Below are 26868 nucleotides of genomic sequence, written 5' to 3'. Positions count from 1 at the left end.
AGGTGTCGCTTTTATGTGAGCGACAGCTGAGCGGCTGAGCCCGCGGCCCCCAGACTCAGTGGGCACCCTTTCCACGCTCCTGGGAGGGGAGCAGCTGCCCCGTGGGCCTGGTCAGCAGGCTGCCGATGGGGAGATGGGCAGGCGGAGAGACGGGGAGGAGCGTGCAGAGCAGGGCGGGTGGGCCTTCAGACCGTGGCTCCGCTGAGCAGCCCCGGGCTCCGGAGGACTGAGGCGCAGCGCGCGCCTGTGCTTTCTGGCGGCCTGTCTCGCCGCTTTTGTGCTCGTTGGTAAATTCACATAATAGAAAACATACCATTTTAAGCATGTTTAACTGTACATGTCAGTGGCACTAAGTACCTTCATACTCTTGTACAACTTGTGTGTGTGCGAGCGTGCTCAGTTGCGTCTGACACTTTGTGGCCGCATGGTCTGTAGCCCGCCCGGCTCCTCTGTCCATGAGGTTTTCCAGGCAGGAATACTGGAGTGGGTTGCCATTTCCTCTTCCAGGAATCTTCCCTACCCAGGGATCAAACCAAGTATCCACAGCTCCTGAATTGCAGGTGGAGCTTGTGGTGGCTTGAGCACCGAGCCACCGTATGGCTCACCATCATCTCTTTCTTGAATATTTTTCACTTTCCTAAACTGAAACTCTGTTCTCATAAACACTAACTCCCCATGCCCCTCCCCCCCAACCCCTGGCATCTACCAATTTATCCTTACTTTCTGACTCTCTGAATCTGACTAGGTATTCTCGGTACCTCGTATATGTGGGAATCAAACAGTATTTGTCTGCACTGTAAATTGGGATGCATTTTTAAGGTTAAGTTAATGTATGTTCTACAAACAGATTGTACTTTCTTCCCACCCCACCCCAGTGCTATACAGTAGGTTCTCATTCACCTCAGTTAAGTTGCTCAGTCGTGTCTAACTCTTTGCGACCCCGTGGACTGCTGCGCACCAGGCTTCCCTGTCCATCACCAACTTCTGGAGCTCACTCAAACTCATGTCCATTGAGTCAGTGATGCCATTCAACCATCTCATCCTCTGTCGTCCCCTCTCCTCCCACCTTCGATCTTTCCCAGCATCAGGGTCTTCCAGTGAGTCAGTTCTTCACATCAGGTGGCCAAAGTATTGGAGTTTCACCTTCAGCATCAGTCCTTCCAATAAATATTCAGGACTGATTTCCTTTAGGATGGACTGGTTGGATCTCCTTGCTGTCCAGGGGACTCTCAAGAGTCTTTTCCAACACCACAGCTCAAAAGCATCAATTCTTAAGCGCTCAGCTTTCTTTATAGTCCAACTCTCACATCTACACACGACTACTGGAAAAACCATAGCTTTGACTAGATGGACCTTTGTCGGCAAAGCAGTGTCTCTGCTTTTTATTATGCTATCTAGGTTTGTCATAGCTTTTCTTCCAAGGAGCAAGCATCTTTTAATTTCATGGCTGCAGTCACCATCTGCAGTGATTTTGGAGCCCAGGAAAATAAAGTCTGTCACTGTTGCCATTGTTCCCCATCTATTTGCCATGAAGTGATGGGATCGGATGCTATGATATTAGTTTTTTGAATGTTGAGTCTTAAGCCAACTTTTTCACTCTCCTCTTTCACTTTCATCAAGGGGCTCTTTAGTTCTTCTTGGCTTTCTGCCATAAGGGTGGTATCATCTGCATATCTGAGGTTATTGATATCTCTCCTTTAATTCTTGATTCCAGGGTGCTCAGGGCTGGTGCACTGGGATAACCCAGAGGGATGAGGTGGGAGGGGGGTTCAGGATGGGGAACACATGTACACCCGTGGCGGATTCATGACAATGTGTGGCAAAACCAATACAATATTGTAAGGTAAAAAAATAAATAAAGACTGAATAATTTTCCATTGCGGGGGGGGGGGGGGAATCTTGATTCCAGCCCAGCATTTCACATGAAGTACTCTGCATATAAGTTAAATAAGCAGGATGACAGTATACAGCTTTGACATGCTCTTTTCCCAGTTGGGAACCATTCCTTTGTTCCATGTCCAGTTTCAGCTGTTGGCTCCTGACCTGCATATAGATTTCTCAGGAGACAGGTCAGGTGGTCTGGTATTGCCATCTCTTTAAGAATTTTCCACAGTTTGTTGTGATCCACGCAGTCAGAGGCTTTGGCTTAGTCAGTAAAGAAGAAGTAGATGTTTTTCTGGAACTCTCTTGCTTTTTCTATGATCCAGTGGATGTTGACAACTTGATCTCTGGTTCTGCTGCCTTTTATAAATCCAGCTTGAACATCCGGAAGTTCTTGCTTCACATACTGTTGAAGGCTGATTTGGAGAATTTGAGCATTACTTTGCTAGCATGTGAGATGAGTGCAGTTGTGCAGTAGGATTCTTTGGCATTGCCGTTCTTTGGGATTGGAATAAAAACTGACCTTTTCCAGTCCTGTGGGCACTGCTGAGTTGCCCAAATTTGCTGGCATATTGAGTGCAGCACTTTCACAGCATCATCTTTTAGGATTTGAAATAGCTTACCTGGAACTCTATCCCCTTCACTAGCTTTGTTCATAGTGATGCTTTCTTAAGGCCCACTTGACTTTGGACCCCAGGATGTCTGGCTCTAGGTGAGTGATCACACCATCATGGTTATCTGGAGCATTAATCTGTTTTTGTATAGTGCTTCCATGTATTCTTGCCACCTCTTCTTAATATCTTCTGCTTCTGTTAGGTCCATACCATTTCTGTCCTTTATTGAGCCCATCTTTGCATGAAATGTTCCCTTGGTATCTCTAATTTTCTTGACGAGATCTCTAGTCTTTCCCATTCTATTGTTTTCCTCTGTTTCTATGCACTGATCACTGAGGAAGGCTTTCTTATCCCTCCTTGCTACTCTTTGGAACTCTGCATTGAGATGGGTATAGCTTCCATTTTCCCTTTTGCCTTTAGCTTCTCTTCTTTTCTCAGCTATTTGTAAGGCCTCCTCAGACAACCGTTTTGCCTTTCGCATTTCTTTTTCTTGGGGATGATCTTGATCACTGCCTGCTGTACAGTGTCACGAACCTCCGTCCGTAGTTCTTCAGGCACTCTGTCAGATCTAGGCCCATGAATCTATTTGTCACTTCCACCGTACAATCGTAAGGGATTTAATTTAGGTCATACCTGAATGGTCGAGTAGTTTTCCCTACTTTCTTCAATTTAAGTCTGAATTTGGCAATAAGGAGTTCATGATCTGAGTCACAGTCAGCTCCCGGTCTTGTTTTTGCTGACTGTATAGAGCTTCTCCATCTTTGGCTGCAAAGAATATATGTTAGCCATCTGGTGATGTCCATGTGTAGAGTCTTTTCTTGTGTTGTTGCAAGAGAGTGTTTGCTATGACCAGTGCATTCTCTTGGCAAAACTCTGTTAGCCTTTGACTTGCTTCGTTTGGTACTCCAAGGCCAAATTTTCCTGTTACTCCAGGTATCTCTTGATTTTACTTTTGCATTCCAATCCCCTGTGATGAAAAGGACATCTTTTTTGGGTGTTAGTTCTAGAAGGTCTTGTAGGTCTTCATAGAACCGTTGAACTTCAGCTTCTTCAGCAATACTGGTTGGGGCATAGGCTTGGATTACTGTGATACTGAATAGTTCGCCTTGGAAATGAGCAGAGATAATTCTGTCATTTTTGAGGTTGAACCCAAGTACTGCCTTTCGGACTCTTTTGTTGACTATGAGGGCTACTCCATTTCTTCTAAGGGATTCTTGCCCACAGCAGTAGATAGAATGGTCACCTGAGTTAAATTCACGCGTTCCTGTCCATTTTGGTTCACTGATTCCTAAAATGTCGATACTCAGTCTTGCCATCTCCTGTTTGACCACTTCCAGTTTGCCTGGATTTACGGACCTAACGTTCCAGGTTCCAGTGCAATATTTTTCTTTATAGCATCGGACTTTACTTCCATCACCAGTCACATCCACAGCTGGGCGTTGTTTTTGCTTTGGCTCCATCCCTTCATTCTTTCTGGAGTTATTTCTTCACTCTTCTCCAGTGGCATATTGGGCACCTACTGACCTGGGGAGTTCGTCTTTCAGTGTTCTATCGTTTTGCCTTTTCATGCTGGTCGTGGGTTCTCAAGGCAAGAATACTGAGGTGGTTTGCCGTTCCCTTCCAGCGGCCCACATTCTGTCAGACCTTCCACCATGACCCATCCGTTTTGGGTGGCCCCACACTGCATGGCTTAGTTTCACTGAGTTAGACAAGCCTTGTGGTCCATGTGATCAGTTTGGTTAGTTTTCTGTGATTGTGGTTTTCATTCTCTTTGCTTTCTGATGAATAAGGGTAAGAGGCTTATGGAAGCTTCCTGATGGGAGAGACTGACTGAGGGGGGAGACTGGGTCTTGTTCTGATTCCTGGGGCCAAGATCAGTTCAGTTCACTCGCTCAGTCCTGTTCAACTCTGTGGCCCCATGGACTCCAGCACACCAGGTCTTCTTATCCCTCACCAACTACCAGAGCTTGCTCAAACTCATGTCCCTGAGTCGGTGATGCCATCCAATCATCTCTCATCCTCTGTTGTCCCCTCTCCTCCCGCCTTCAATCTTTCCCAGCATCAGGGTCTTTTCCAGTGAGTCAGCTCTTCACATCAGGTGGTTAAAGTATTGGAGCTTCAGCTTTAGTATCAGTGCTTCCAGTGAATATTCAGGGTTGATCTCCTTTAGGATGGACTGGTTGGATCTCCTTGCAGTCCAAGGGACTCTCAAGAGTCTTCTCCAACAGCACAGTTCAAAAGCAGCAATTCTTTGGAGCTCAGCTTTCTTTATAGTCCAGCTCTCACATCCATACATGACTACTGGGAAAACCATAGCTTTGACTAGACTAGCTTTGACTTTGTCAGCAAGGTACTGTCTCTGCTTTTTAATAAGGGGCCATGCTCAGTAACTCTTTAATCCAGTTTTCTGTTGCCAGGCAGGGCGGTGTTCCCTCCTGTTTGGCCTGAGGTCAAGCTGTCAGCCGCTGCTTCCGCTCCTGGACTCTCCTGGGCTAGTCTGGCTCCGTCTCTTTTGGGGTCACTGCTCCCGTCCCTTGGTCCTGGTACACTCGGTTTTCTTAGTGCCCTGCGAGAGTCTGTTTCCCCAGTCCTGAAACTTCGTAATCAAGTCCCACTGGCCTCCGAAGTCAGATTGCCTGGGGGTTCTAGGCTGCTCGGTGGCTCTGTGGTGGGGCTGGTACAGTGGTGGTCTCCTCCAAGAGGGCTTATGCCACACGCCGCGTGACCCAGGGCTGCTGCAGAGCCCCTGTGCGGCAGGCCACTGCTGACCCTTCCTCCACAGGAGACACTCAGACACTCGGAGGCAGGTGTGGCTGGTCTCTGGGGCCTCGGGGCCTGGTGCGCACACGGTTTTGTTTGAGCCCTGCGAGCATCTCCGGCGGGTATGGGGTTTGATTCTAAACACGATTTTGCCCCTTCTATCATCTTGCTGGGGCTTCGCCTTTGTCCTTGGGTGTGGGGTATCGTTTTTTGGTGGGATCCAGCATTCTCCTGTGGATGCTTGTTCAGCAGCAAGTTGCAGTTTGGGAGTTCGTGCAGGAGAAGGTGAGCACGCGTCTCTCTACTCTGCCGTCTTGAAGACAGCGTTGGGTTCGCGTGAGTTCCCTGTTCTGTACGTGGTGTGTGTGTGTGTCAGTCCCAGCCTCCGGAGTCACCCCTCCCCTCTTGCTGTTCGCACGATCGTTCTCTGCATCTGTTCCTCTATCTCTACTTTGTAAATAGGTTCAGCTGCACCATTTTTTTCTAGATTCCACAGATATGTATTAGGATATGATGTTTATTTCTCCCTCTCGGGCTTCTCCCTGTCCGTGTGGCTGTCTCTGGGCCTGTCCACTTCTCTGCCCTTGGTCTGCTGTGCCTGTGAGCCGCGCCTTTCCCCGCCTGTCTGCTGACGGGCATCTGCGCTGCTCCCGTGCGCTGCTCTTTAAATGGCGCTGCTGTGGATATTGGGGTGCATGCACCTTTTCAAATTAGTGTTCTGGATAAAAAAAACTTTTTATTTAAATATACCCAGGAGTGGAATTCGGAGAAGACAGTGGCACCCCTCTCCAGTCCTCTTGCCTGGAAAATCCCATGGATGGAGGAGCCTGGTGGGCTGCAGTCCATGGGTAGCGAAGAGTCGGGCATGACTGAGCGACCTAGCGGCGGCAGCAGCAGGGGCGGAATTGCTGGTTCTCTTTCTAGTTAGTTGGGAAATCTCCACGCTGTTTACCACACCGGCTGCACCAACTTACATTCTTAGCAACGGTGCCGGAGCGTTCCCTTTTCTCCACATCCTTGTCAGCATTTGTTATTTGTGTCCTTTTTTATGATAGCTGTTCTGAGTGGTGTGAAGTGATCTTGTGGTTTTGATTTCCCTAATGAGTAGTGATGTTGAGCATCTTTTCACACGCCTCTTGGTTATCTGCATGTCCTGTTTGGAAAAAATGTCTACTCAGGTTTTCTGCCCGTCTTTTTAAAATCATGTTTGTTTGATGTTGAGTTGTATGAACTATGTGTATATTTTGGATATTTACCCCTTATCAGTCAAATCATTTACAAATGTTTTCTCCCATTCCATAGGTTGTCTTTCCATTCTGTTGGTGTTTTCTTTTGCTGTGCAAATCTTCATGTTTGATTAGGTCCCATTTGTTTATGTTTGTTTTTGCTTCCTTTGCTTTAGGAGACAGATCCCCAAAAATATTGCTATGGTTTATGTCAAGGAATGTTCAGCCTGTGTTTTCCTCTAGTCTTACGGTTTCCAGTCTTACATTTAGGTCTTTAGTCCATCTTGAGTTTGTTTTTGCGTGTGGTGTTGACCAGAAGGCCCCAAGCATGTTTTCGAGAGTAGCGGTTCTCTCAGGTCAGGGCCCCCACGTTGGGAAGCACCACACAGTGAAGCTGTCAGGAAAGCACATGGTGGGTTGGAGGGGGTGGGATGGTCTCCTGGTCCCGCCAGGACTCGTCTGGCCGTGGAGGAAGGTGGGCCATCACCGTGGGGTGCAGTGAAAGCTGGGGCGCAGCGCCGCTGCAGACGAGGCTGTGGTTTGGCCAGAGGCAGAGTGACCGGAAAGTCAGTTTCGGGAAGAAGAGGTCCGGGCTCCCTGGGGAGACCAGAGCTGGGGTCCCCTGCCCAGCAGTTAGATCTTCTCTAAGCCTCCCACCTCTCTGAGCCTCAGCTTTCCTGTCTGCGTCATGGGTATGGAGCTGGTACTCCAGGGCAGTGTCAGGATTGAGTGAGAGAGAGAAGCGAAAGTGCTAGACAGAGTCTCACTGATGGTGCTGCTCCTTGAACCTGTTGCAGTTTTCCTTCCTGTTGTATTTCTGGAAACTTGTTCAGAGAGGGAAGGCCCTCTTTGCCACAGTTAAGAAGAATAACTCTTTCAAAAAGATACATTGTCACAGCCTTCCGGGGGAGGGGAGAAATGGGTGACCCCAGTGTTCCACGCTGCTAAGTTGAGAGCTGGCGTGGGTCTTGGGAGTCTTCCACTCTGTCTGCTTTTGTGCCTTAAGTTAAAACGTGAGTTCACAGATGAAGCCCCTTTCAGAGCACCTTCCTGATGAGTTCCTCACCGACTTCTCCAGCCTCTCTAGTCTGTGACCCCCCTGCGGCTCCGTAGCCCTTCTGGAAAAGGCCTGGGAAGGGGTCATGTCTTTCAGCCCCTTGTCCCTTACTGGGGGCACACTGGTCAGTAAAGCTGGCGCGGTCTGGCCGTGACCCTCCCGTCCGTCTCAGCAGGCCTGCTGTGCCCTCAGGCGGCTCCCCTCTCTGCCTTCCTGTCTCTTCGAGACAGGGCCTTCTGCCGCCCATGGCAGCCCTGCGCTCTGCACACTGCTTCGCACAGCCCCCTGGGTCCTCCCCGCCTCAGTCCTATGCCTCCTCAGCCCTGTGCGTGCGTTGTGGTAAGGCACGGGTCCGTCTTGTAACTGTCAGCTTAATCGTCAGTGTTTTTTTTACTAAACTTTAATAAGAGCTGACTCTTTTTAAAGAGGTGAGTGACTGCAGCCATGCGATTAAAACACGCTTGCTGCTTGGAAGTAAAGCTGTAACCAGCTGTATTAAAAAGCAAAGACGTTACTTTGCCAACGAAAGTCCATCTAGTAAAAGCTATGGTTTTTCTACTGGTCATGTTTGGATGTGAGTGTCGGACTATGAAGAAAGCAGCGCCGAAGAATTGATGGTTTTGAACTGAGGTGTTGGAGAAGACTCTTGAGAGTCCCTTGGACTGCAAGGAGATCCAACCAGTCCAAGGAGATCAGTCCTGAATATTCATTGGAAGAACTGATGCTGAAGCTGAAACTCAAAAACTTTGGCCACCTGATGCAAAGAACTGACTCATTAGCTAAGACCCTGATGCTGGGGAAGATTGAAAGCAGGGTGAGAAGGGGATGACAGAGGATGAGATGGCTGGATGGCATCACCGACTCGATGGACATGAGTTTGGGTGAACTGCGGGAGTTGGTGATGGACAGGGAGGCCTGGCGTGCTGCGTCCATGGGGTCACAAAGAGTCAGACACGACTGAGGGACTGAGCTGAATCAGAGGTGAACTTTGGGGGTTGGGTGAGATAGGTATTATACTGAGCGTTTATGTTTGTTTTTTTTTAAACACACTCTCCCCAGTATTCGATACTTTTTATAATTTTTAAAAACTAGAATAACCGTCGTTTACTCTTACAGAAGTAGTGTATATTCATGGTAGAAATACCTTTCTGCCTTTTTGAAATGCAGACATGTGTGTGTGTGAGCGCATACGGTATGATTTGAATCTGTGGTAAAATGTCCGTAACAGACTCGCCCGTCTTAGCCGAGTCTCAGTGCTGTGGCTGGCGCATTCGCGCGCCCGTGCGCCCATCTCCCCCGTCCACCTCCAGGACTCTCCCAACCCCAAAGCGAAGCCCGAACCCCAAGCCCTCTCGACACTTCACTCCCGCATCTGCCTCCCCAGCCCCTGGCAGCACCGTCCCCTTTTCTCTGGGTTTGACTGTGCTGAGCCCCTCGTGGAGGCGGGCTCTGTGGCGCTTGTCTTCCCGTGTCTGAAGGCCTTGCGTGTTGCAGCAGCGGTCAGGCTTTCCTTCCTTGCGTGTGCAGACACGTGTTGCCATCCATTCGTCCACGAAGGAGCACTTGGATTGTTTCAGCTTTTCTCTGCTGTGAATCGTGGGGTGTACAAATACTTGAGTTCTTGTTTCCAGTTCGTCTATGTATATACCCAGGAGGGGAATTGCTGAGTCATATGGCAATTCTACCTTTAATTTTTTGAGGAATCACTGTACTGTTTTACATAGTGACGACTGCACCGTTTTACTGTATATTCTGTTTCGTAATACACTTTTTTCAGTTAATACGCTCCAGTTTTCCCTGTCAATGAATTATCTGATATCTAGTCTGTATGCATCTGTACCTGGATTTCCTCATTTGTCCCACAGATTTTTTTTCCCGTTTTCACCGAGCACTTTATTAAACAATGTATTCACTGTTTTATTCCTCTTTGTTGTTGAGTCACTTAAGTCATGTCTGAGCGTTCTGCAACCACATGGACTATAGCCCACCAGGCTCCTCTGTCCATGGGATTTCCCGGGCAAGAATACTGAAGCAGGTTGCCATTTCCTTCTCCAGGGCCACAGGTGTTTTTTGGAGCTGCTTTGTCCAAACCAGAATATAATCCAGGACCAAATATTGCATCGGTTATTGCATACCTTACATTCTGTCTGCTAAACTAGTGCAGTCTACTTCTTTTTAAATTTTCTTTTGACAGCTTTATTGAAGTGTAATTTTCATGCCATTTATAGGGACTGTGTCTGCATGTAGGCTGTATAAGCTGTATAGTAGTCTGTAGAAGGACCATTCTGTCCCTGTGGATGCGCCCCTTTACACCACATGTAATGGCTTCATGCAGCAGGTGGCCTTTTGTGTCTGCCTTATTTCACTTGCTGTGATGTGTTCGCCCTCACCCTTGTAGCACGCATCATTGCTTATCCCTTTTTATTGCCAGATAATACCCCACTGTGTGGATGTTTTACAGCTTGTTTAGCCCTTCACCACTTGATGGAATTGTCAGAGTTCTCACTCTATTATGAATAACGTTGCTGTGAATGTTCCTGTCCAAGTATTTGAACATGTTTTCATCTTTCTTGGGTAGACAGGGTCAACACCTAGGAATGGAATTGCTGAGTCCTGTGGTAAATTTATGTTTAAGAAACTGCCAAACTGTTTTCCAAACCGAGGCCCTCTCCCCTTACTCTTTTCCCATGACACTTGCTTGGTAAAGAGACCTGCCCCACATACTGCCTCTTCTTCTGTATTTATCTGGTTGCTTTATCATGAAATCTTTTAGTTTGTTCCCAGTCCTCCTGAATTTCCTATAAACTCAAAGATCTGCAGCTTTGGGTTTTCTTGAACTTTTTATTTTGTGTCTTGGTATAACCGATTAACAGAGCTGTAACAGTTTCAGCTGGACAGGGAAGGGATCAGTCATGCATATATGTGGATCCCTTCTCCCCCAAGCCCCGCTCCTATCCAGGCTGTCACATAGCATTGAAGAGTTCCGTGCACTATCCAGTAGGTCCCTGTTGGTTATCCATTTAAGACGCAGCAGTGTGTACACGGCTATCCCAAACTCCCTGACTGCTCCTTCCCCTCAGCAACCGTAAGTTCATTTTCTAAGTCTGTGAGTTTCTGTTTTGTAAGTTCATTTGTATAATTTCTTCTTAGATTCCACATATAAGGGCTGTCGCGTGGTGTTTCTCCTCCTCTGTCTGACGACTGCACTCAGTAGGATGCCCCGGGCCCATCCACGGCTGCTGTAAATTGCGTCCTGTCCTCCTTCGTGGCTGAGCCACAGCCCTTGGTCTGCGTGCGCCGCGTTTCTTTCTCCTGCCGGTGGGCATTCAGGGGCTCCCCTGTCTTGGCTGCTGTAAGCCGTGCTGCAGTGAACGCTGGGGCGCTCGGTTCCTTTTGGGTCATGTTCTTACCCGTCGGTGCATGCCCAGGAGTGGGGTTTCAGGGTCAGATGGTAGCTCTATTTTTAGTTTTTTAAGGAACCTTTGCACTGTTCTCTGTAATGGCTATACCAGTCTACATTCCCACCAACAGGGTAGGAGGGTGCCCTTCTCATCATACCCTCTCCAGCAGTTATTGTTTGTGGATTTTTTTTCATGATAGCCATTCTGGCGGATGTGAGATCTCATTGTAGTTTTGACTTGCATTTCTTGAATGATTAGTGATACTGAACATCTTTTCATGTGCCTGTTGGCCGTCTGTGTGTCTTTGGAGAAATGTCTGTTTAGGTCTTCTCCCCATTTGTTGAGTGAGTTGATTGCTTTGACACTCTGAAGCAGCATGAACTGTTTGTACACATTTTGATTGTGACTGATGCCTTGTGTATCGCATCATTTTCAAATATTTCTCCCAATCTGTGAATTGTGTTTTCGTTTTGCTTATAGTTTCCTTTGCTGTGGCAAAGCTTTTGAGTTTGAGTTGGTCCCACTTGTCTATTTTTGTTTTCATTTTGATTATTCTGGGAGATGGGTGAGAAAAAGATGTTGCTGTGATTGATTGCAACAGAGTGTTCTGCCTGTGTTTCCCTCTAGGAGTTTTCCAGTATCTGGTCTCATTTAGGTCTTTAATCCTGTTTGACCTTATATGGAGTTTAAAATGACCTGTGGTCATTTTTTTGCACGTGGTTGTCCAGTTTTCCCAGCACCATTTGTTGAAGAGACTGTCTTTCCAGCATTGTGTGGTCTTAGTCCTTTGTCATAGATCGGTTGACCGTAGGTGCGTGGGCTTTTTTCTGGGTGTTCTGTCCTGGTCCATTGATGTATATTTCTCGTTCTGTGCCAGTACCATACTGTTTTGATGACTGTAGCTTTGTAGTGTAGTCTGAAGTCCGGGCACCTGATTCCTCCAGCTCTGTTTTTCTTTCTCAGGATTGCTTTGACTCTCTGGGGGTCTTTTGTGTCTACATACAGATTTTGAGATTTTTGTTCTATTTCTGTGAAAAATGCCATTGGAAATTTGATAAGGATTGCATTGAATCTGTAGATTGCCTTGGGGAGTATAGTCATTTTGACAATATTGCTTCTTCAGTCCACAAACATGGGATATTTTTCCGTCTGTTTGTCTTCTTACAGTCTTTGGAGTACTTTTGTCTCCCTAGGTAGGTTTATTCCTAGGTATGTTATTCTTTGAGGTGTAGATCCGCAGCTTTGTTGGATTCGAGTTTAAGTGTTTTTGCCTAGGATGCGTGGCAGTTTCGTTGTATACTTCATTCACATTGGGTACCATCAGCAGACATAATGGTTTTTGTGTGTGTGTGTGTGTGTATCCTGGGTCCAGCATCATTTGTTGAATTACCTTGACACCTTTATCAAAAGTCAGTCACTGTATACGTGCGATTCTATTTGTTGGCTCTTAAAAGAGCCTCCCTCCGCCTCCTTGAACTGCAGTTTCTGCCTCTTCGTGTCAGCAAGACCGTGGGGCTCCGCTTGGGGTCGCCCTCCCTGCTCCGGGCCCAGCTATGCCTCGCGGCGGGAGGCCGGGCTTTGGCGCCTTTGTTTGCCTCTACGGCCCAGTCTGGTGTTGCCTTTTGTCCACGTGTGAAAGCAGTTGTTTGATGTGTTTTGTTCTGTGTCCTAGCGTTTCACAGTGGAGGGACAAGCTCCATGCTCCTCCTGGCTGGAAGCAGAAATCTCTTTCCTCTTCTTGTACTTCAGTTTGGACAGTTTCCGTTGCTTTGTCTTCAGGGTTTCTGAGATTGTCTTAGGTAGTGCTGTTTTGCCGTCATGGTGTAACTGTCATTTCTCATTTGGTTCATATGTTGTGGAAGCTCATTCGGTTCTTTGTTGTGCTGTCCATTTCTCCTCGTGTTATTTTTGTGCTTCTCCTAAAACCTTCAGCACACTGAGCATGGCCTGTGGTGGCCGTAATTAAAGTCTCGGTCTCCTGAGTCTGCCGCCTGCCGTCCCTGTTACTGACGGACTGTTCGCCTGGTTGTGGGTCACATTTTCCTGCTTTTGGGTATATCCAGTGATTTTTGATTGAATGCCAAACATTGTGTTTTTGAGCATTTAGATTTTATTCTCCTCCCTCACAGAATGTTAAACTTTAACTGCCAGTAAGTTATTTGCTGTCATCTAGCTCGTTTTGGAGCTTTTCTGTCTTTTTCTGAATGTTACTGGGGCAGACCGAAAGTCTCTCCGTTTGAGAGTGCGTTTGCCCTTAATGCCAAAGCGCCTCCCTGCTCCGGCGGGACGGAGCCAGGATGCCTCGCTGTGGCTCCTTCAGGCCCGACTGGGACGGCCCGCGGATGCTCTTCTCTGTGCCTGTCTCGGCGCTGCCCTCGGCACGGTTTAGTAGGGCAGGTCGTGTCAGCTTTGTTTCACAGGTGAAGGTAGCAAGGCCCGCCAAAGCTGGTTTGGCGCTGATGGCTGACACCGCTGGGGCTTGAGCCCAGGTCTCTGACTTCTGCACAGCAGACCCTTTAATTCCGTGAGGACAGAGCAGGCCTTCAGCATGTGCTTTCTCGGTTAGGAGGCTCACATTTTACGCGGGGAACGTTTCTTAAATCAAGAGGATGTTTAGAGGATGAAATATGTGGGATCACGTTTCTTCTGGAAACACTGCCACGGAAATAGCTGTGGTGTGTCTAAAATCACTGTGTCTTCGAGTCAGGGACACGGGGGCATCTCCAGTGCCCACTTAACACATAGTGTGTGGAGAGTGTGTGTGTGTATACTCGGTTCAAGAATACGGTGATGTGGAAAGTAAAGTGTGCCTCTCAAAGCCCTGTGCCTCTGCTTTCTCTCCAGGTATTTTATGCACGGTGTGTGTCGGGAAGGAAGCCAGTGCCTGTTCTCACACGACTTGGCGAACAGCAAGCCATCCACCATCTGCAAATACTACCAGAAGGGCTGCTGCGCCTACGGGGCTCGTTGCAGGCAAGAGCCGCGCCTGTGCCGGCTGCTACGCTGAGCTCGCGGGGCCCTAAATCCTTCATCTGAACCTTGGGTCTTGATGAGGGGAGAACTTCAAAAGGAGTGTGCAAAAATAATTCAGAAGGCTCAAACTTAGTGCCCTAAAAACAACTTTAATTTTCCAAAGTCACTTTCAGGCCCGTTCTTATGAGTCTGTAACTATAAATTTGCATTCACAGTATACCCAAGAGTTTATGTCTTGCCTTTTCTTAATAACACGTCATAAGCTCTTCCCAGTGCTGCCACTGTTGCATCTGTGGTTTTATAACCTTCCGTGATGTTGACGTCCCATCATTCAGCTCTTCCACATTAGCTACTTTTAGAGATGTAAGTGGCGTCCAGCTTTTTGGGTGAGCGCGCACGCAGCAGCATTTATGCGCGCGTGGTCTTCATTTGAATCCACCGTCCGTAGGTGCCTTTCCCTGGGCGCGCAGAGAGCAGCTGCTCTGCCTCCTGGACTGGGAGCGCCCTCTATCCCTCCCTATGTTCCCGGGACGCGGGCACTCGGCCCGCCCTGCTCTGCTCCCGCCAGCGGGTGCCCCCAGGAGTCTAGGGAACAGCCAGCATCTCCTGGCGGGTCGGGCTCTGCGTGGTCTGGGCAGCACATCCGTCCCACTCGAGCTCCACAGGGCACTCAGTGGAAGTAATAGACAGCAGTGTACCACCCACTCTGAATTGCCAGGCAGTTCTTTCCAATTGGTAAGAGTTTTATCGATTAAAGTACAGGAGATTGTCTCCCCGTCCACGTGCACAGATGGAGCAGAAGCGGACGGAGCCTTTGCGACCTGGGGCGGGTGAGGCATGTGGGGGGGGCTCCTGATCCTCTGCGTGTGTCTTGTCCAGGTATGATCACACAAGGCCCTCTGCTGCGGCTGGTGGGGCCATGGGCACTGTGCCCCATGGGGTGCCCTCCCCGGCTTTCCACAGTCCTCGCCCTGCTTCTGAGCTCACCACATCGATCGTGAAGACTAACTTACACGAGCCCGGGAAACGTGAAAAGAGGACGTTGGTACTGAGAGACCGAAGTGAGTGGGCCCTGTCTCTCCTTTGAGCAGCACCCTCGTGTCCTGGGCTTCCCTGTCAGGGGGCCCCTCAGCACCTACCCAGAGCCCCCTGAGAGCAGCCTGCTCTGCTGCGGGGCGCTCGGGCCACATGTCTGGGCTCGTGCCCGTGGTGGGGAAGGGACGCGGCTGGCACTGCGTGGGGTGCCGGCTCCGCTCTGAGAGGCTGCAGGCTGCTCATCGCAAAGCTCCGCGTGTTGACGAAGCGCGTTTCACCGTTTCCCGTCTCCGCTGGTTCACAGTCTCAGCCCTCAGTGCCGAGCCAGTTGCACTTTCAGAAACAGAACAGCCCGCCGCGGTTTGGGAAGTGGTCTGTGCCCTGGAACAGGGTTTGCCTGGGTCAGAGACTACAAACAGTAGTTGTTTTATTGGCTGGTTCTCACCAGGTGAAGGAGTTTCTACTTCTGGAAATTGTTCAGCATAAGATAGGCAGAGACCGTACTAAGCAAACAGGTCCATCCCATAGCTGCCCGCTCTGAGGAGGTTAGGAGCGTGTGCCAGGGCGGTGGCGGCTCCTGGCTGAGAGGTGGATGGTGGCTGAAGGGCAGGAATCTACCCTGGATCTTCCGTCTCCTCACGTAGAGCGACTGGAGAAGAGGGAGTCTCTGAGGTTCTGTTGACATCATTCCGGATTCCGCTCAACTGTCTTTTTTTTTTTAGTGTAACTGGTCCATGTGTTGACATTTCCATACTTGCCGTTTTTAAAAAGCAACTTTCACATTCTTTTATATAAATATATCACCGTCTGCTTTGCTATTTCCCTGTGTTGCCAATTATGGCTTTTTGGGTTTTATTACAATTCTAAGTAATATCACTCTGAACATTTTCCCCTCTGGCCTTTGTTTTTTCCCATACATTCCCAAGGGTGAAACTCCCAAAGTCAGGGTTCATCTGTCAGGTTTTGACCGATGGCTTCCCAGAAAGGTGGGGCCGGGGTTCACGAGTGTGTGCACTGTGCTTTTTCTCTTCAGATCTCTCCGGCATGGCTGAAGACAAGACCTGCCCCGGCATGGGGAGTGGTCCTGGGGGCTGCAGCGACGCGCAGAGCGGCCCCGAGCTGAGGCCACACTCCTACCTGGACGCCATCCGGAGCGGCCTGGACGACCTGGAGGCCAGCAGCTCGTACGGCGGCGGGCAGCAGCTGTGCCCCTACGCGGCCGCTGGGGAGTGCCGCTTTGGGGACGCGTGCGCCTACCTGCACGGGGAGGTGTGCGAGATCTGTAGGTTACGCGTCCTGCACCCCTTCGACCCCGAGCAGAGGAAAGCTCACGAGAAGGTACAGCGCCCAGCTTGACGGGAACGTGTCTGAAGGAGCGGTTGCCGGGGGCGGGAGGGGGTGCACTAGGTGACGAAATGCTTGGCAGCTCTGTCCGCGTCTTGCTGCCAGTAGCGCCTGCAGCCTGGGCCTGGCCAGCCAGGCCGAGCCCCGGCGAGAGGGAGGCGCCCGCTGCTGGACGGACTGGCAGGGCCGCAGGCTCCAGCGTCTTCTGGCGGCCTCCGCTCAGCACAGGCTGTGGAGGGGGCCGCTCCCCTCCCCCCACATCTCCAGCGGGGGAGGGGGAGCTGCGCCCTCCGCCGGCTCCAGGGGGTGTGGCGGTGAGCGCCGACGAGAGCTGCCCTCCCCGGGGATGCAGTGTCCCGTGTGCCTGTGGGTTCCGCTCGTGTGTGTCCACCGTGCCAGGGCCTGGGTCTGCGTAGCCTTCACGTTGACGCCAGTGCCCGGTACGTGGTGCTGCACTGGGACGTGTTCACCTGCTTCCTGAGTGGAGGGGCGTGTCCTGGGAGGAAGTGATGCTGCCGACCTCCGACCCTGGCCTGTCAGCCCAATGTTTTAGGTTAAGAATTGTTCACCGTGTCTGGTATTGGTGTGGGGCAGGGCAGAGCCCAAGGGGCCAGGACACCAGGGTCCCAGTCCTGGCAACCTCTGTGACCCCACATCAGCCCTGTAACTTCCTTGGGCCTCTGATCTCGGGTTTAAATTGGAGGCGACCCAGGAGCGGTGCTGGAGGGCAGAGGGCCGAGCTGGGGGCGGCCTGAGCACGCGCTGTGTCCCGGACGCAGGCCCTGCCTCGGCAGCCTGGGTCCCCGGCCCTCCTGCCCGAGCTGGGCCGCGTGGGCGCCAGCTGCTCCCAGGCCTCAGGCTCCCCCCTCCGGACGTCAGGTCTGCATGTCAGCATTCGAACGCGAGATGGAGAAGGCCTTCGCCCTCCAGGCGAGCCAGGACAAGGCCTGCAGCATCTGCATGGAGGTGATCCTGGAGAAGGCGTCGGCCTCGGAGCGGAGGTTCGGGATCCTCTCCAGCTGCAACCACACGTACTGCCTGTCCTGCATCCGGCAGTGGCGGTGTGCCAAGCAGTTTGAAAACCCCATCATCAAGTAAGTGCGGCTGGGGCCTGAGCTGTAGACGCTGGGAGGAGGCTCGACCCGGGACCTTCCTCCGTCCGCTCTGAAGCCTTCCTCGTCTTCTGGGCTGCAGGGCCTTGAGCAAGTTGCAGACCACCCCCCCCCCCCCCGAGCCCTGATGCCTTCTCCTTTTAAATGTGGGTGTCAGTTCCTGCAGGCGTCTGCGGTGCTGGGGGGACCTCAGCAGGCACCCCTTTGCGAGAGGGCCCACTGGGCTCTGGTGCTCACGTGACTGGCGGTCTGCCCTTAGGACAGCTGCCTGTCTTTATCTTCGTCTGTCATATAGGGGCCACTTGAAGCCTGAGGGAAGTGGGGCACGAAGCCCATTCCACGTGGCATCTGACACTGGGTGTCCTCAGTGAGCACAGGGCTTGGCCCCAGCTCTACTGAGCGCGACCCCACACATAGGAACACAGGAGTCTTCAGCTCCTCAACGGGAGGGAGCAAAGCTCGCCCACAGGGAGAAGCCGCCACACGTTGTGCAGCGTGAGAAACTTCACACTCGTTACGTCATCATTCTCTCAGTGACCCCGTGATCATCACCCTCGCTTTGTGTAGGGAAACTCAGGCCTGGTGAGGTCAGGTGACTGGCCTAAAGTCACACACTTGTGTGGTGAGGTAACAGCTTTATTGAGATGAAATGTACAGCTCAGAGGACTTGTATTATGTTCAGAGTAGTGCGGCTGTCATATAGGCTAATTTTAGAACATTTTCATCATCTTAAAAAGAAAACACCCTGCCTTGAGTCACTGCCTGTTCCCTCCTTCCAGCCCCTGGCGACTGCTTTGCTGTCGTTCAGGCGCTTAGGCGCGTCCGCCTCTTTGCGACCCCGCAGACTGCAGCACGCCAGGCCTCCCTGGCCTTCAGCATCTCACAGAACTTGTCAGACTCATGTCCTTTGAGTCGGTGATGCCATCCAACCATCTCGTCTTCTGTTGTCCCCTTCTCCTGCCTTCAGTCTTTCACAGCATCAGGGTCTTTTCCAGTGAGTCCATTCATCAGGTGATCGAAGTATTGGAGCATCAGCTTCAGCATCAGTGCTTCAGGGAATAGCCAAGGGTGGTTTAGTCAGTAAATCAGTGTTGCTCTGACGTTGCCTGTTCTGGCCACATGAAGCGGACCCTGCCATAGCAGGCCTTTCTGTCTGGCTCCTCAACTCAGCGTGTTGTCAGAGTTCACCCTCGTTGTGGCATGAGCCAACATGCTGTTCCCTTTCGGTGACCGAGTAATGTTCCATCCTGTGCCGAGGCCACGTTTTGTTTATGTGTTCACTGGTTGATGAGCTTCTGGGTTGTTTTTATCTGTTGGCTATTACAGTGGCTTTTTGGCTATTTGTGCTTGTGAATATTTATTGTATTTGTTTGCCTGCCTGCTTTCAGTACTTCTGGGTATACACTTCGGAGCGCAGTTGCTGAGCATATGGGAACTCTGTGTCTAACATTTTGAGAACCTGCCAGACTGCTGTCCAAAGTGGCTGAACCAGGGATGTCCCTGGTGGTCCAGTGGTGAACAACCCACCTTGTGACGCAAGGGACGTGGGATCAGTCCTTCGTCAGGGAGCTGAGATCCCATATGCCTTGGAGCAGCCAAGCCAGCAAGCACCCCGCGGCTCCCGATGCTGTGCGCCACTGGACTCCGTGCGCTGCAGCTAAGACCAGCACAGCCAGATAAAGACGCCCCGAAGCGCTTAGTCTGTTAAAAAAAATGGGTGAACCATTCTATACCCCCAGGGGCTTCCCGGATAGCTCAGTGGGTGAAGAATCGCCTGCAATGTGGGAGACCCCGGTTCAATCCCTGGGTCGGGAAGATCCGCTAGAGAAGGGATAGGCTACCCACCCCAGTGTTCTTGGGCTTGCCTTGTGGCTCAGCTGGTAAAGAGTCTGCCTGCAATCTGGGAGACCTGGGTTCAATCCCTGGGTTTGGAAGATGCTCTGGAGAGGGAAAGGCTGCCCAGTCCAGTATTCTGGCCTCGAGAATTCCATGGACTGTATAGTCCACGGGGTCACAAAGAGTCAGACATGACTGAGCGACTTTCACTTTGGCTTTTCACTTTCAGCAACGTAGGAGGATTCCAGTTTCTCCACATTCTTGCCAACACTAATTTTGAAATTGTCTTGATTTCTGATGTTAGCCATCCTAGCAAGTGTGAAGTGATACCTTAGTATGGTTCTAATTTGCATTTCCCTGATAACTAACGGTATCAAACATCGCGTGCTTGTTGGCCGTTGTGGAGAAATGCCTACTCAGATCCTTGCCCCATTTTAAAATTAGGTCGTCTCTTTACTGTTGAACGTGTTTTTACTGTAGATTAGGCTTAGAGGATTGTGTTTGTACCTTTTAGAATTCAGGGGTGAGAGGCACCGGGCTGGTCACACACTTGAGCACGAGGTGTAGTGGGGAGTGGGCATGGGGTGTGTGACTGAGTCTCTCCCTTCCTAACCCGCTGCTTGTTGCAGGTCTTGTCCAGAATGCCGCGTGATATCAGAGTTTGTAATTCCAAGTGTGTACTGGGTAGAAGATCAGAACAAAAAGAATGAGCTGATTGAAGCTTTCAAGCAGGGAATGGGGTAAGTGCCGTGAGCTCGAGCATGGTCTGGTGCCGGCCTGGCTCCTTCCGTCGCGCGGCAGGCGGGGCCTCGCCTGTGGGGGCCTGAGGCCTCTCAGCGTCTGCTCTCTCTCGGGTGGCGGGCCGGGCTCTGGGGGCGTGGAGATGAGCGCGGCCAGGGTGAAGTAGGCTTGCCTTTTGGTTCCGAAGCTGAGCAGTATGCCCCTGAAATCCTGCTTGTGATGCTAAGGTAGGCCTGTCCTGCCTGATCGCTCATTCAGCAGATGGCTGGGAGGATCTGCATGACAGACTCTTGCTAGTTGCTGGGGATACGGCTTTAAACAAACGGCAGACATCCCAGCCGGCCCACCGTCCACATTCCACTGAATCAAGTAAACCCATGAGATAAACAGGATATGAGACGGTGGGACTAAGGAGAGAAATAAGCCTGGGAATGGGGACAGGAAGTGAGGGGCTTGCAGTGTCCGTGGTGGAGCCCGGAGAGCCTCAGCAGAGGAAGCAGAGACCTGGGGGAGGGGAGGCAGCGGCCACCCGAGGGAGGGGCTGGTCCCTGCAGAGGAAGGCTGCAGGCCAGCGCCTGGTGCTGGGACCAGCAGGGCGGAGCTGGGTGGGAAGGGAGGGCCGGCCGCATCGTGCGGGGCTCAGGGCACAGGGTGGGACCCCGCTTTCATTCTGGCCGAGGCGGGCAGCCGCCATGGGGTTTTGACCGGAGGACTGGCGTGACCTGTGACTGAACCGCTGCGAATGTCCTGAAAGAGGAGATGGGGGAAGAGGAGAAACCAGTCAGCCTGTTAGCCGGGCGAGCCACGGCAGGCGGGGGCCGGGCCGGGAGGCGTGGAGGCTTCGGGACCGGTCTGGATTCTCCGTCTGCGGGAGGATCGGGGTGAATTTGCTGGGCCCTGAACGTGGTGAGGGCTGAGAAGCCGGATTTCACTCTCGCCCCAGAGGCGCCGCTCTCCGTTTGCTTGGCTGCGCGCCTGTCTTTTTGGCCAGTTTCCTCTCCATCAGTTTTCGTCAGATCTCTTGAGGATTTAGCACGGGGAGACGAGGAGGCAACACGGCACCGCTGGGTGGCCAGCCACTGACAGGCATGAGAAGAGCTCCAGACGGTCGGTCCTGCCCGCGCCCGTGTGCTGTGTGTGGGCTGGTCTGGAGAGCTGGCTGTGCTTCCTGCGGCCTGGGTCGCGAGGATGGAATCTGAACCGTGTCGCGGGGGCTCAGTGGCTGTTAGCAGAACCCTGGGCTTTGTTTCCCGTGGCTGCTGGAGCATGACCCCGACGGGATGGCTAGAAACAACGGACGCTGGCGTCCCCACGGTTTGCAGGCTGGGAGCCCCAAACCAGGTGTGGGCAGGCATGGCTCCCTGGGGTTGCGGGCCCCTCGCGGCTTCAGGGAGCAGCACCCTCCACTTCCGCCTCTCTCCCTTCCGGCTCCTGTGAGGCTCTCCTGTGAGACCCTCCCATTAACCCAGGAAGAGCCCCTCTCGAGGTCTGTCGCTGCGTCAGCAGACGTGGTTTCTCCAGAGGAGGTCCCGGTCCCCAGAACCACGGGCTCGGATATGCCCACGATGCATCTCACTGTACGTGGTTTCTCAGCCTGTTTCGGATGCTGTAACAAAACAGCACAGACCAGGGGAGTTAAAAACAACAGGTGTGTTTACTGTCGCAGTTCTGGAGGCCGGGGGTCCGAGACCAGCGCGCCGGCGCGGTCAGGGTCCAGTGAGGGCCCGTGCCCCCTCGCCGCGTCTTCACGTGCTGGGAGGGTGAAGGAGCTCGTGGGCCCCTGCAGCAGCGCTGCTCCTCTTCCTGAGGGCCCACCTCCTGACTCCATCACCTGTCTGCTGACCCTGTCCCGCTGGGCATGTGGGTTGCAGGGAACTCACACACACTCACACCATGACCCGTGATAGCTGAAACGCACACACACCAAAGCCAGCAGAGCAGGCCTGCCTGTTGAAGCGCTGATCTCTGCTGAAGGACACCGCTACTGTTTACAACTGAGAGCTATTTTGAATATTTTTTTTAGCATTCCATTTTAACTGACATCTCTTAGCTTCTCTTTTTCTCTTTTTCTCTTTTTTCCCTTGGGATTACAATGTATTCCTAATTTTTCAGGCAGTTAATACCCCTGCTGCCGTACATGAAATGCAGTTACCTCCCTGTTAGCATCTTTGTGGCACAGATGTAATACACATGCATTATATTTACATACATAAGGCTACGCAAGGTGGTGGTACAGTTTTAAAACTTGGCTGAGGTATACTCGGCAACCGCAGTTTGTTCGGTCACTGAACTGTCTCCAGCTCTTTGTGACACCATGTTCTACAGCGTGCCAGGCATGCTTCCGGCTGTCACCGTCTGAGGTGTGCTCAAGTTCACGTCCACTGAGGCGGTGATGCCATCCAACCACCTCATCCTCCGTTGTCCCCTTCTCCTGCCCTCGGTATTTCCCAGCATCAGGGTCTTTTCCAGTGGGTCAGTTCTTCACATCAGGTGGCCGGATCATTGGAGGTTCAGCTTCAGCATCAGTCCTTCCCGTGAATGTGGGAACAATGATCTCCTTTAGGATTGACTAGTAGGATCTCTCTGCTGTCCCAGGGACCCTCCAGCACAGTTAGAAAGCATCAGCTCTTTGGCGCTCAGCCTTCTTTATGGTCCAACTCCCACATCCATCCGTGCCTACGGGAAAAATCACAGCTTCGAGTATACAGACCTTTGTTGGCAAAGTGATGTCTCTGCCTTTTAATAGGCTGTCTAGGTTTGTTATAGTTTTTCTGTCAAGGAGCAGAGTGTCTTAATTTCCTGATTACAGTCTCAATCTGGAGTGATTTTTGGAGAGAGGAAAGTAAAGTCTGTCACCATTTCCACTTTTTCCCCGTCTGTTTGCCCTGAGGTAATGGGATGGGAAAGCCATGATCTTATTTTTTTGATGTTGAGCTTTAAGCTGGTTTTTCACTCTCCTGTTTCACTTTCATCAAGAGACTCTTTAGTTCCTCTTCACTTTCTGCCATTAGGGTGGTATCATCTGCATAATATCAAATTATTGATATTTCTGCCGACAGCCTGGGTTCCAGCTTGTGATTCACCCAGCCTGGCATTTTTCACGATGTACTCTGCGTGTAAGTTAAATAAGCAGGGCGACAATATACAGCCTTGACGTTCTCCTTTCCCAATTTGGAACCAGTCTATTGTTCAATGTCCAGTTCTAGCTGTTCCTTTTTGACCTGCATACAGATTTCTCAAGAGGCAGGTCAGGTGATCTGGTATTCCCATCTCTTTAAGAATTTTCCACAGTTTGTAGTGATCTCCACAGTAAAAAAAACTTTAGGGTAGTCAGTGAAGCAGAAGTAGATGGTTTTCTGGAATTCTTTTTCTTCCATGATCCAACATGTTCGCAATTTGGTCTCTGGTTCCTCTGCCTTTTCTAAATCCAGCTTGAACATCTGGAAGTTCATGGTTCACGTATTGCTGAAGCCCTGCTTGGAGAATTTTGAGCATTACTAGCATGTGAGATGAGTGCAATTGTGCGGTAGTTTGAGCATCCTTTGGCATTGCCTTTCTTTGGGATTGGAATGAAAACTGACCTTTTCCAGTCCTGCGGCCACTGCTGAGTTTTCCAAATGTGCTGGCATATTGAATGCAGCACTTTCACAGCTTCATCTTTTAGGGTTTGAAATAGCTCAACTGGAATTCCATCACCTCCACTAGCTTTGTTCATAGTGATGCTTCCTAAGGCCCACTTGACTTCACATTCCAGGACGTCTGGCTCGAGGTGAGTTACCCCACCATCGTGGTTATCTGGGTCATTAAGACCTTTTTTGTACAGTTTTTCTGTGTATTCTTACCCCTTCTTCTTAATATCTTCTGCTTCTGTTAGGTCCTTACCATCTGTCCTTTATTGAGCCCATCTTTGCATGAAATGTTCCCTTGGTGTCTCTAATTTTCTTGAACAAATCTCAATAGTCTTTCCCATTCTGTTGTTTTCCTCTATTTCTTTGCACTGATCACTGAGGAAGCCTTTCTTATCTCTCCTTGCTATTCTTTGGAACTCTGCATTCAGATGGGTATATCTTTCATTTTCTCCTTTGCCTTTAGCTTCTCTTCTTTTCTCAGCTATTTGTAAGTCCTCAGACAACCATTTTACCTTTTCGCATTTCTTTTTCTTGGGGATGGTCTTGATCACTGCCTCCTGTACAGTGTCACAAACCTCCGTCCATAGTCTTCAGGCACTCTGTCTATCAGGTCTGATCCCTTGAATCTGTTTGTCGCTTCCACTGTATAATTGTGAGGGATTTGATTTAGGTCATACCTGAATGGTCTAGTGGTTTTCCCTACTTTCTCCAATTTCAGTCTGAATTTGGCAATAAGGAGTTCATGATCTGAGCCACCCCGGTCTTGCTGCCGCTGACTGTAGAGAGCGCGAGCAGTCCGCTTTCGGCGCTGCCCGTGCTGGTGTCCGTGTGCAGCGTCTGCTGGCTCCACGGCAGCTTCCGGGGCGCGCTGCGGTGCTCTCAGTCACTGCGTTTCACATTAAATACGTGCTCATCCTACAGGTGAGAGGCTGTAACCTTTCACCCGCTGTCCCTGTCTTTTAGCACTGTGTTCCTGACCACCATGTTTCCACTCCATTTCCATTTGTCTAACTTTTGCCCTGAGAGCCGCACGTGTGTGACGTCCTGCAGCGTTGGTCTTCCCTGTCTTCACTTAGCACGATGCCCTCCAGGACAGTCCAGGCTGTCACAAATGGCAGGGTCTTCTTGTCTCCTGGAACGTGTGTTTTGGGGTTTGCCTGGTGGGTCGGGGGGGGGGGTTCCCAGGTGGCACTATTAGTAAAAATCACACCTGCCAATATAGGAGATACGAGAGATGCAGGTTCGATCCCTGGGTGGGGAAGATGGCATGGAGGAGGGCATGGCAACCCACTCCAGTATTCTTGCCTGGCAGGAGTCCTACGATCGAAGACTCTGACATGGCTGAGGCAACTGAGCATGCGTGCACCAAGTGCTGAGTGGTAAAAAACCCGCCTGACAGTGTAGCAGATGCCAGTTCAGTCCAGGGATCTGGAATATATGTTGGAGAAGGAAATGGAAACCCACTCAAATCTTCTTGCGTACAAAATTCCATGCACAGAGAAGGCAGGTGGGCCGCGACGCAAGCAGTCACAAAGACGGAAGACAAAACGAGGGAACTGGCTCGAAGACAGGTGGCATTTACATCCCCAGATCTGTGTAAAGGGCCTGAATGCACCATATTTTAAGTTGCTGGTGGACATTTACGCAGGATGGCAGCGTTCCTGCATTTTCTGTTCTGGTTGCTAGGGCAGTGAGAAGCTAGAGAAGGTCCGGGTGCTGGGTGCTAGGGGAGAGTGGGGTGTGCCAGAGGACTTGGTCTCCTCCCCATCTCCCCCTTAGCTTCATGCCCCAGCAGGCAGATCTCAACCACTGGAGAACAGCTGGGCTGAGGGTGCTGTCCCGGCAGGGGCTTCTCGTGGAGAGTGGGAGGTCTGGCACCAGGATGCTGGCAGATGCGGTGCCTTTTGGAGCCCACGCCGACCTTGGTTCCGCCTGCCTTGCTGTCGGCGGGCCCTCCTGGCTGTGCAGGATGTGGTCCCGCCTTACGGGGCCAGACCGTGCAGAGCCCAGTGGCGCCGTGTGCAGTCTCATCCTGACCGGCTCCTGCCCAGCACAGGGACCCAGGACTGCTCAGGCTTCAGGGATGGGTCACAGCCTGGGGCCAGAGACCCATGGGGAATGCCGCTGGCCTTGCGTCTTCGGTGCGTGTCTTCCTGTGGCATAGGGTTCCTCTTTTGTGCTGTTTCTCCTGGGTGTCCAGCCACTTGACTCACTGATACACACACACGTTTCTGTTTCACTTTGTGGCGTAGTCTCTGAGAGTGGGGTCTGGACTCTGCGCTGAGCACCAGGCCTCTCGGGACCGTCGCTCCGCGCGTGTGCTCAGACGGTCAGACCCTCCCCCTCTCACCGCCAGCACCTGGCCTTGGGCAGCACCTGGCCTTGGGCAGCACCTGGCCTTGGGCAGCACCTGGCCTTGGGCAGCACCTGGCCTTGGGCAGCTGTCAGGCTGTGTCGTGGGCCTGGCGGTCGGTTTTTGTCTGATGTGGGTTCAGTTGTCTCGTGTTGTAGATTCCACCTGCAACTAATAGCATGTATATTTTCCGGAACGTCTGCGTCTCTCTTCACTCTGTATGCCAAGTCCGCGGCTATCCAGGTGGTTGGAAAGGCATCATTTCATTCTCTCTCTCCGGCTGAGTAGGGAATAGTCCCTTCTGTAAAGGGCCCCATCTTCTGAACCCTCGCGTTTGTCGATGGGCGTCTTGTGCCGTGTCTGTTGCTGGTGACGGAGCACTTCACCCGTGGGCCCACGTTTGTCACTGCCGGTTCACCTGGTATGTGTGTATTGAGCTCTCTTAGAAAACTCTGGCCCCTTGTCAGTGGGGCCTTTTACAGACACACCTTCCCAGAGACAGCCCCGGGGGAGTCCGTTTGCTCTCTGCCTTCTGTGCTAGGTGCTGTTTGTAGAGATTTGAGGATGGCCACTGTCAGTGATGAGATGATTTAGCCCTGTCTAATAATCAGCCAGGCGGCATCCTCTCCATGTGCCTGAAAAGGGGTGGGGGGTCCTGTTCTTTGTTAGATGAATGCCTTGAATTTGCTTCTTGAGAGGCAGTTCTGTTTTGAACTGTTCTTGATGACCTACCCCAGACATGGCCGTGTGGCAGGTGTCACTCTCGGCCCCTCTGGCCTTGTGACTTAGAAGGGCCTGTGAGCCGGGATATCGAGGAGCTGTGAAAGGAAGCGTCCACAAGGCGGCAGCACGCCTGCATTTCCTCCCTGGTGCCGGTGCCACGGCGGCCAGAGCCCTAGAGAAAGG

At 51.4% G+C, this 26868-nt stretch overlaps 1 protein-coding gene across 1 annotated transcript in view; it reads left to right on the top strand.

Annotated features, from left to right (window-relative positions):
* The window catches only part of MKRN2 (makorin ring finger protein 2), a 39322-nt gene that overhangs the window by 6743 nt on the left and 5711 nt on the right, over positions 1-26868 (top strand). The window contains exons 2-6 of the mRNA XM_069560985.1: positions 13784-13912; positions 14792-14973; positions 15981-16285; positions 17171-17385; positions 19869-19979. Of these exons, the coding sequence (XP_069417086.1) occupies positions 13784-13912; positions 14792-14973; positions 15981-16285; positions 17171-17385; positions 19869-19979 (942 nt within the window). The remainder of the gene's footprint in view (positions 1-13783; positions 13913-14791; positions 14974-15980; positions 16286-17170; positions 17386-19868; positions 19980-26868) is intronic.

Source organism: Ovis canadensis, chromosome 19, assembly GCF_042477335.2.
Source record: "Ovis canadensis isolate MfBH-ARS-UI-01 breed Bighorn chromosome 19, ARS-UI_OviCan_v2, whole genome shotgun sequence".
In the NCBI taxonomy this organism is placed as follows: domain Eukaryota; kingdom Metazoa; phylum Chordata; class Mammalia; order Artiodactyla; family Bovidae; genus Ovis; species Ovis canadensis.
This window is presented reverse-complemented; position numbering and strand designations above follow the sequence as displayed.